Source organism: Gasterosteus aculeatus, chromosome 20 (assembly GCF_964276395.1).
Source record: "Gasterosteus aculeatus chromosome 20, fGasAcu3.hap1.1, whole genome shotgun sequence".
NCBI lineage: Eukaryota > Metazoa > Chordata > Actinopteri > Perciformes > Gasterosteidae > Gasterosteus > Gasterosteus aculeatus.
The window spans coordinates 11,292,407-11,302,936 of NC_135707.1; the positions used below are offsets into that span (position 1 = coordinate 11,292,407).

At 42.1% G+C, this 10,530-nt stretch overlaps 1 protein-coding gene and 1 long non-coding RNA gene across 3 annotated transcripts; one reads left to right on the top strand and one right to left on the bottom strand.

Moving 5' to 3' along the window:
• Positions 1–275: 275 nt before the first annotated feature.
• On the bottom strand, positions 276–5,575 carry LOC120811138 (maternal B9.15 protein). Of its 2 annotated transcripts, none has more exons than XM_040166327.2 (5): positions 5,299–5,575; positions 2,610–2,787; positions 2,365–2,502; positions 1,912–2,239; positions 276–1,288 (listed from the first exon to the last, which is right to left on the bottom strand). In XM_040166327.2, exons 2-5 carry the CDS (start codon positions 2,780–2,782, stop codon positions 1,082–1,084), a joined length of 846 nt encoding a protein of 281 aa, XP_040022261.2. In that variant the 5' UTR covers positions 2,783–2,787; positions 5,299–5,575; the 3' UTR covers positions 276–1,081. The 2 variants fall into 2 exon arrangements, with proteins under 2 accessions (XP_040022261.2, XP_040022260.2); XM_040166326.2 differs by having other exon boundaries at positions 5,326–5,521.
• Positions 4,891–7,794, top strand: LOC144389691 (uncharacterized). The gene is made up of 2 exons (XR_013453834.1): positions 4,891–5,079; positions 5,901–7,794. It is a non-coding gene; the product is annotated as an uncharacterized LOC144389691 (long non-coding RNA).
• Positions 7,795–10,530: the final 2,736 nt, after the last annotated feature.

Below are 10,530 nucleotides of genomic sequence, written 5' to 3' on the forward strand. Positions count from 1 at the left end.
TCCACACGTGCTACGTTTAAGAAGGAAGCGCGTCATGACCTTGGGCGGAATGACGCATTCAGCACAGGAGTCCTTCCGCTGCAGTATCCTGCAGGTCATGCTGACGTGCTAATGATGATCATTAACACTCTGAGTGACACTAAGTAGAGTGTCCTCACACCGACAGGTGTTTTCTAGACAAAATACAGATATTCTATGAGAGAAACAATTATAAAGTGCGCCAAAACACGGAAAAGTGTGGACTATTGAACCCTAACCCCAAAAGAACACAACTATTTCAGGTATTCGTGGATTTAATCTGCTGCATTAAGAAGCTAAGGTTTAAGCAAAACAACAGAATCATTTTAAGGTTGCATAGACATAAATACATCATCAAACAATTACAGTATACACGAGTCAGAGGGGGAGAACTATTAAGGATATGTAGCTGTACCAGATTTCCCTATAAGAAAGTTATCAACAAAAAACAACATTCGGCTGTAATCAGGCCACACAAGAGATACATTTGTAAAGCAGCTGAGAGATTTAAGCTACATCAAATCATGTTTATGTTTTGTGAGGTTAGATTTGTAAAATACAGCAGCTCCTGTTCCTACAAAAATATTTCATTGGTTAGCTGTAGGCTGATTGCCATCCACTGGTGGCCAAATAAATTAGAACAAACGACATTGAGATTAGAAAATGTGCATCGGTATATGGTATCAAAATTCTGTATTATATACAAGCAGTTTAGTAAAAATATTATTCTTAAAATACAGATATTGACACTTTTACTCTTGGATTAATCCCCTGTATCACATTTTGGTCAGAGAAACGACAGATTGACATAACAAAAGAAACAACACCTGAAGAGACACATATATTTGGTGTGAAGGATATTGCTGAGATGTCCTGAGTAGTCTGAGAAGTCACCAAAAGTGAAAAGAAAGGAGGAATCATTACATGTTGTACATGGAATAACTTTGCGCTATACATATTTTAAAAAGTTATCTCGTAGCCTGGAGCTCAGAAAACGGACACGACATGGCTCAGTTGAAGGAGCTTGTGATGCTCCATCCGTCTGCTCCGTCTCCTGGGGGCTCTAGCCCTTCACGGCTGCCCACGGCTGCAGGGTGGCTTGAGGCATAATGAACTGAGGAGATGGCTGCGGCAAGATGTAGTAGCCAAACACCTGCTGGGGTGGAGGCGGCGGAGGCGCGCACACTGTGTTGAGAAACATTGGAGCGCCCTTCTTGTACTGAGGCCACACTGGTGCAGGGTGGTAGAAGTACTGGAGGGTGGCAGGAAGCTACGGATTGGAAAGAGCAGAAGAGATTTGAAGGGATGGTGGAGAGTTTCCAGCATGCTTGTTAAACCCACTTTGTCCATATGGGAGGAGTCAGTGGCATTCATTTCAACAATATACAATGCAGAAACTTGATCACACGGGAAGGAGCTCACATCTGGAATAAAAGATTCCTTCTTTACTATAAAACAAATCATCACACAATTTGTATGAAAATCGTAAAGTAGTTTTTGGTCAACAATGACGCTCCATGGCAGGGGTGCCCAAACTTTTTTGCCTCGCAAGCTACTTTTCAAGTCGTGGCGATCTACTTCAAGTGGATGACTTGCACTGATGCTTTTTTCTGTTGCTTTTGAATTAAATGAAACGTGTCCGTTAGTAAGTAAGGGTCGCTAATTAGCATTAGCATTGGTTTTCAATTAGCTCCTGCGGTCGACCGTGCATGCATGACGTTGCTTGCAATCGACCTATTGGGCACCCCTGCTCCATGGCATAGAGACAAGCTGTATCCTTGTATATTTTCTCTTTTTGTTCTTTCTGTGGGATTTGGATCGAAAGTGAGAAAAACCTTAAATATTTCCAGGGTTATCCCTTGTTGGTGAGATCACAAAAAACGCGGAATTTACCATATTTCTGACGTATTTAATCGTATTTGCTCCCTCCCCGTGCCGCTTCCGAATCCTGGGAACCATTGGTATCGTGTAGCTGTAGCCTTCTGCTGCATTCTCCTTGACGACAGCCTTCCCTTCTTTTTTCTGCTCTCCCTCCGTCTCGCCGTCCTTTGCCTCCTCTTCTGTGTCACTGGACGCAGTGGAACTACAATCCGAAGAGGTAGCAGAGTGGTAATCGGACGTGTCCAGGTTTACCGAGTCCGCCGAGGAGTCCGCCTGTTTTTCCTCCGCATCGCCGTCTCCGAAACAGGCGACAGTGAACGGCCGGCCGTTCTCTGATGATCTGTGAAGGGGGGAGTACAGTTACTTCCCACGTATGATTCACCGTGACGATGATTCACGGCGACAAAAGTCGTCTTTGTTGTTTCCCTGTGTCTGTGTGTCTCAGCATGCCAGACAGTGACTCACCTCGCACACACCTCCATGGGGTCAATCCACACTGTTATCTCGCGCGGAAAGCATAGTTCGCTGGGCGTGACATCGCTCTCTTCGCATGCCTTCACAATCTCTTCATCACGGGGTACTCCGTTATTTATACGGATGCATCTGTGGAGGATCCAAAGTTACAGATTCTGTGTTTTCTCATGGATCCACACTGTAATATAGTGTTATCTGCTTAACATAAGATAATTCTATGATCCTTGTGTAATTACCTGTATGCTTGACCTTTGCTGGGACTGTCGGGGTACCAGTGGTCATCGTATTTCTTGCATAAAAGTTTCTGTAGCTTCTCTGCAAACAATTCTGCCTTGGCGTCACTGAGCTTGCCACGTGCCACGGCCAGGCTTTTGAGGAAGTTCACTCCAGCCTTCACCTCTCTTTTCATGGTGACTGCGGGAACAGAAATATGAATATATTATGAGACGCCCATTAAATGTTTATGTGCGTACGAGTAACAAGTAGTGCTTTGAGTGTTTGGTAACAGACTGACTTTCTTTCAGTGATACGCGGCGGGTGGAGAGATGGGTGGCAGGAACTTCGCTCGCAGCGATAACAGCACTGTGCGGTTGCCTTTTCTTTTAAATTCAGGGAACCTCTACGCCGTGCGTTTAAAACAACGCCCCGGCAGTTTACAGCTACAGACATGGCCCTGCGTTGAAAAAGGCTAGACTTTGTATACATGCAAAAACAAGATGCAAACTAGCGCTGCCGTGTCATTTTGGTTGATGCAAATCCAATGAGCTCCCTTTGCTGTTGATCCTCCGATAGCGTGTCTGTTTGGGTTGGTTGCCAATGTCAGGCTGACCAGAAAGAAGATTGTGTCCTATAAAAGGCACTGGTGGCACACTCCACGGCAGAAGTGGATCAGCGTGTTGACATCCTGCCGATGTCCCTGACGGGAAAGCCGTGCCTTGAACTTTGAGGTGCAGACAGTGATTTGTTATTGTGGCTTGAAACCCACCACTGTTGCTTCAGCCCGTGTAATACGTCAAAATTATTATTTGTCGCGGTAAAAGCAGCCACGGCCGCCCCGTAATGACGAGCCTGTGACACCACGAGCAAAAGTAGCAGTAACTTTAAGACCCTAACAAATATGTTTTGCTGTCATCCTCAATGGCAACGACGTTGCAGTCAAACATTAGTCTGCCTGGTAAACAGCGTCCTATAACACACACTCTTCAGGACGTTGCGGTTGCAGCTTACCGGATTTATATAACTCTGCATTTGCTGTAACTCTCTCAGCCACAGACTATGTTCAAACCAATATTCTACACCAGCGAAAGATGCTCTGCAGTCGCTCTGTCTGACCAACACAGACACACAAACAAAAAGGTTTCAGTGGGAAGTTTCAGATTTCTGCCGTGACTGTAAAGAACGTTTAGTCAACCTTGTACTGGTAGTTTATTCTAGTGTTAATGTTGTTCTAAAGCAGTAGAGAGGCCACATTCATTTAAAACAGATACAGCTTTTAGAAAGAAGTGCTATGTAGTCGTCTCAAAGTGTTTGTAGGGTGAAGAAGATGTTTGCACTGAATATAAATCTTCTTGCAAATTACATTAACGAAAAAACAATCTCCAAAAGTTTGAAATATTGAAGCAGCCTGTGAATAAAAAAATAAAAGATACACCACTGCTATAGAAACCTAATAAATACGGCAAATATTTGAGAAGTAGTAACCGCAGTTTGAGATTTCAAACTGCTACGTAACATTGTTAAAATTAGTTATGTTTTCAACGCACTTGCATCACAATCAAATAATGATGCATGTCTCTAAATAGGAAAGGAACCATATAACAGTCGCTGATGGCGTTTGTCTCCTCAGATTACGTGGCAACAGTCTGATCTAATCAGAGGTCAAGTGATGCCCTTAAAAAAGCCACGACGACCAGTGTCCACACATGTTTACACTGCGTCTGTTTGCCGAACAGTGACCCGGCTGATATTACGCGTGAAGACAACAACTTGACCCCTCTGAATAGTCGGTTTCATTTATAAAGCCCACTATTGGAAATTGTATTGAGGGGCTTTTTCCCTTTGGGAAAAGGAAAGCAAATCCGTTAACAGGATCACACACAACCTGTGTGTTTGGGTGTTTAACTGAGCAAAGGCTCCTGTTCTGTTGCTGTACTGCGTGTTTAGTGTACCGCAACTTCCTCAGATCACGTTTCTTAAAACAGAATTGCTTGTTGAAAATGTGATTGACACTCGCAAGTGCAGAGGTTTCAGCTTCTAGCACAGTTTCGTCTGTATTCACTTTGAGTGACGACGAAACTTGTTCTGGCATGAAACTAAAAGTGGACGAAACATGGTAACTGAAGGCACAACTGTGTGATCCACGGAGAAAGTGTGTGTGTGTGTGTGTGTGTGTGTGTGTGTGTGTGTGTGTGTGTGTGTGTGTGCTGATGACTGTTACATCAAGAAAAGGAGAAGAATCAAACGCGGTATTGTACTCGTTCTTCTGTTTCCACTGCGATAAAGGAAGCTTCCTGCTTCATACTGGAAATAACGTATTCGGGTTTTCTGACAGCGCGGAAAGTCCCCTCCAAATGGAAATCAGTAAAAACACGCAGACGGACATAGTTTCGGATTACTTAAAGTAACGTTATCCAGTTTATCGAGATGGAATATAAAATAATACGGCATTGAAGCTTCCCTTTCAAAAACAACTCTTATTTTGAAACGGTAAGATTAGCATGAGCCTTTATAGAAACCTTTTAGAACAAAAGTATTGGGCAAATCGTTTATTGAGTAAAACCAAATAAAAATAAACCGAGCGAGGCACGAAATACATAAAATGATAACCGACATCAAAGCTGCAACAGTAACAAAACACAACGGCAACAAATTACTTGTACCACAGAAAATGACGCTTTCCAATCAAATAAGACACAACAAGCGTACCCGTGATTAAACACGACGTGTACTCACGACTATACGTGTGCGGCTCGAGGGTACTCGTCGCTTGTCCTCGCCTCTTGTCTCGTGGCTCGTCCTCGCGGGTGTGTGGGACGTATTATGGTCAGCACATGTTGCTTCCTCGTTCTCAGCTCAGCGCTCCATGCTGCTGCAACACAAACGCAATTACCGTCAGCGTGACTCACTTCCGTTACTCGGGGCCGTGAGCAAGCGCTGACTGGCCCCTGCGGCCCAAATATGGGCAGTCGGAGTAAACGGGGACTCTTTCACTATGCTATGAAGATATCTGGTGGAAGGGAATACTCGTGTTTATTCTACAGTGTGGCTGTGAGATGTTACAGGGGTTTTAACATCTGCAGCAGTGGTGAGTTCCCGAGATGGTGACATGTTGTCCTATCTTTACAACAAAACTCAGCTGAAAGTATCAAAGTCTATATTATTAAAACCCTCTATATAAGCAGTATTTTCAGCAGAAAGCGCTTGATGCCTCAAAAGCAGAAAAAAAAAACTTGCTGTGATGTCATAATTTAGGGTTATTGCTGATGCATTCATCTGAACTACTGAACTGAAAAGCTTCTCCTACCCAGGACCTGACTGTTAACTTCGGCAACTCCGATCCTGTAGATACACGCTTTACAACATCAGGAGAATACGTCATCTTCTCACTACTCATTCATCTCCCGTCTGGACTACTGCAACTCCCTCCTGGCAGGTCTCCCTGCTATCGCCATTCAACCTCTGCAGCTCATCCAGAATGCAGCAGCTCGTCTGGTCTTTAACCTTCCGAAATTCTCCCACACTACTGCACTCCTCCGCTCTCTTCACCGGCTACTGGTACCAAGCCGTGAATGGATTGGGTCCAGCTTACATCCAGGACCCGGTCAAACCCGACATCCCAACACTCCGCTCTGCATCCACCAAACTGCTTGTTCCTCCCTCGCTGAGAGCAAAACACTCGACTAGATCACGATTCTTTGCCGTCCTGGCTCCGAAATGGTGGAACCTTGACTAAAAAATCAGCTTATTTGATGAAATTGCACTTTCTTGTTTGTTGTTCTTCTGTGTTTATATCCTTATGGTTGAAATGCACTTATTGAAAGTCGCTTTGCATAAAAGCGTCAGCGAAATGACATGTAATGTAATGTAATAATATCCAAGCTATGTTTTAATGTATTATGATCATAATAGAGAAATGGTCAATGGTTTGTAGTTCTCAAAACCGAATCTGCAGATTGAGTAATAAAGCAGCGAAGGACTGGAGTAAAAAGGCTCCAATATTTCTATCTGAACTAGTGAACTAGTAGAGTATAGCAGTAAGGAAAATACTCAAGTAAAGTACCTCAAAGTTGAACTTTATTATTGACATCTTTCTCAATACTGTCATTAAAGCCAGTGTTTTTTTCAATAACCTGGGTAAATATAAAGATTTCCTATGGATGACTTACAACCAATAAAGTGCTATCAAATTCAACTCAAATAAAGCTATTGCACTGGTAGTACAGAGAACATTTTTAGAAAGTGGTCCCACCTTTAGGGCCATATCTGTTACTCTTTAAAGAAATCAGTTCAGCAACACAAATCAAGAGTACTCCATTACATGTAAAAGTGTTGTATTACCAGCTTGATGTCTTGTTTTGCATCGAGGTTAAAAAAAATCCCAAGTTCAAATTGCTTTATGTTATAAATGGTCTAAAGTCAAAGCAAACGCATAACATAAAATGGTCCCTTTCACAGTGTTTCACAGTGTCTAACTAATGTGCCCATCGTGCATCAAATGTTTCTCATTTCAAATGAAATGAAAATGAAAATTTTCTTAACAAATTTAGGAAATAAGTAAAATACAAAATACACTACCTCAGTAAATGCAACGTTTGACCACTGCTTCCTAAATTAGTATCTGTGTTACTCAGTTTGTTGCATTTATCTCCTGACCTGCCAGTGTGATTATCTCAGTGACCACTAGAGAGCAGGCTAGTTTTCTTTCTTAAATTTCTTCCAGTTTTATGTTGTTGTGATATGTTTCTGTCCTTTAGAAACGGAAAACTTTAGTATCTAAAGTGAATTGCTCTTCTTTTCTCTTTCAGTCTCCACTGCTCAAGCCGTCTCTGTTTCAACATAACCTACTTACCTTCAACTACTGGACCTGATCATCCAGTCCATGTTGTCCTCTGCATCATATGTGTTGTTTTCAATTTACAGCACGGTTGACTTGAATATAGACATTCATGTGTTATAATTAATCATTGGTGCTTTTACATACATTCATACTAAATTCATACCAAAATAATTACTACTTATCCTGTCTAATTTTAGCTTATGTTGTCCTTCTCCGTGGCTGTTTTTTTATTTCTTGTAAGAGAAATTCACCTAAACGTAATATTCCATGTATGTGCATGTTTACTTGGCCAGTGAAGATGAATCTGATTTCTCCATGAATTCTTGCATGTTTATTATCTCTTTAATTAAATTATCTCTATCATCCCTCCGTTTTATGTCAGATTTAGTGTTAGTTAGTGTGAGTACACTGCGGACACACCGGGTGATGATTTTTCTTCACTGCACTCATTCCTTGTCTCTTGAGTAAGATGCTAACTGAAGAGTGAAATATTGCTATGAGTGTGTACGAGAGGGATATGAATAGACAGATGGCAAGAAAGAGACATCACTTGGATAAGAAATCTAGAAAGTGTTAAAGAGTGGGTGTCTTTGGTATTTATTAGCATTGTTTTGACAACTTATGGAAAATGAATGGCCTTCTCTCTTTTTTTCTTGTGTCTCTCTCTTTCTCTCTCTTGCTGTTGTTGACCTCCTTCCCACTCCAGTTCCTTGAGTCCAATCTCATAAGGCAACTAATGTTGCTGACTATAAGACTGATTGCATTACAGTTCCTTTAGAAAATAAATTGAATGACCTCAAAGAGTCACAGGTCCTAATGTTTAATATCTATTTCTAATTTAGCTTCTGCACAACTTTCTCCAACTGAAAACCGTTGCCCTTCCCTGTCCATCTGTCATTTATATTCTCACAAGTGTCAGGATCCTGCAGTTAAGCATTGGAAATGAAACCACTTGACCTCGAAATGTGATCGTTCTTTTTCAGGAACAGCTTCTCTCTGAACGCGTCTGGCGGTATCAATGAAGCCCACACGCATACACCACATGCAGCCTGCTCGGCCTTTAAAAACATATTGATTTCTCTCTTTTGCAGGGAGCTTAATGTGATCGATCGGCCGGGCCCTTTCAAGATCAGCGCCAGTACAAGCTTCTCTTCCCCTAACACACATGCGGCCTCTTTCCCCCCCCCAGGTAATGACTGTCCTTTGGTTCGGGGGAATGGTTTGTCTGCATTAAGGGAGAGAAGTGTTTCTCTTGGCGCGCAGTCCATCTGCGTCCTCGCCGGCCCTCAGTAATGTGGTTGAGTACGGAACCCATATTTTCCTTTTTGACAAAAGGTATGAGAGAATGCAGCACACACCCCCCTTGACCTTTATCAACTGCCCATCCCCCCGTCGCTTCCCCTCCTCCCGCTATCACTGGGTCGATACCTATTTGTATTTCCAATGCATTAGACACCGCTGTCTTTTGAGATTGAAAAAGTTGGCTTTTCTCAGTTTGGCGGCCAAGACATTGTGGACATTTCTTTTCAAAGCAGATTAAGACAAGTTATTTTACATTCATCTGTCTGGTTTGCTCTTTAAATAAGACACCTTTTTTATTTATTCATTTATTCTGATGCTCAATTAAATATGCTCACAGTACCAGCAACTATAAGTATACATATTGTCTGCGTGTGTGTTTTAGAAACAAAAGGAACAGCTCTTCACCTGATGCATGAGCTCCATGAAACAGTGCTTTTTCAATCGAGGATCTCAACCCTCTGAAAGGTCAAAATAATTAAAACAAATCTAAGAAGCTATTAGTAAAATAATGGTTAAAATTAATAAAGGGTGAAGGAAATGATGTTACTGATGAGCAAACAGTTAATTTCTGCACGAGCACCTACCTAACATTGTCATCCAATAGGAGTCTCTGTAGCTCCGTTTCAATTCCCAAGAGAGACGTGCAGGTCCTTAGCTGCTAAATAACCTGCTAAATTCTTACAAAGATAAGAATAGTTTCAACTATTCAGATGGAGGAAGTCTTCCAGCCTCACTTCAGCTTTGCAGACGGCCTTTCAGTGTTACGGCTTGAGTGGTGCATGCCATGTAGACATTTCACCTCCTCTCATTCTTTCTCTAGCGATAAGATATGTCTTCTATATGTAGCCGGGGAGGAAACTCTACTCCAGGTTCACTTGGGGGTTGCGAACCACCAGTTGACCGACTGGTAGGTTGATTACTGTTTTTATTGCTAGTTTCCTTCCTTTTAGCTAAAGCGCTATTGCTGCCGAGAAGATGACTATAAATTGTGTTCGGTAGGTTTGATTCTTTGTTTCTTTTTAGAAGTGCTTGGTAGCAGCGTGGCTCCCCGGACGGTGGTGGGTCCGCTGAGCGGGCCTCTCACCTGCTCCTCACATGCTCAGTTGTGTGTTTGATGGGATATATCTTGCTTTACATATTTTCTAGGTATTTGCATGCTTTTGATTTCTTGCCCCGCTGTGGTCCACTAGCACTAGCGCTCCATTTGTTTATTAAAGCCCATTTGTTTATGTTTATAATTACAATTTATAAGAATTGGTTTAATAAATTGCTTAGCGTGATTGTTATATGTTTCTCATTACATCACAGGTCATTTGAGCTGACGCTTTTATCCAAAGCAACTTACATAGCATTTTTAACCCATGGCTTTTACATATTTGCCCAGGGAGCAATTAGGGGTTAAGTGTCTTGCTCAGGGACACTTCAACGTAGGACATGGAGCAGCCAGGATTTGAACCGCCAACCTTGCAGTTCCCAGCACACCCTCTCTACCCCTGCGCCATGTTTAAATGTTGTAATCTTGGGGGAATTCTTTGCCTCAGTCCGTTAACTTTGGTCACTAGAGCCCTGCGGTACTGGTAGTTACTACATCTTTATAGTTCCAAGCTTTAGACAGGATCAGATTTCTAGGGATTTACCTATATTTCTGTAGTTCTCCTTTTGTTCACATAGTTGCAGTCTAAACACAGCATACATCACTGCTCGAACCATCTTATAAGTGCATCGTAATTAAACAATACAATAGAACAAATGATAAAAGAGTACAAGTAGTTGATGACTCAATAATTGTAAAATATGAA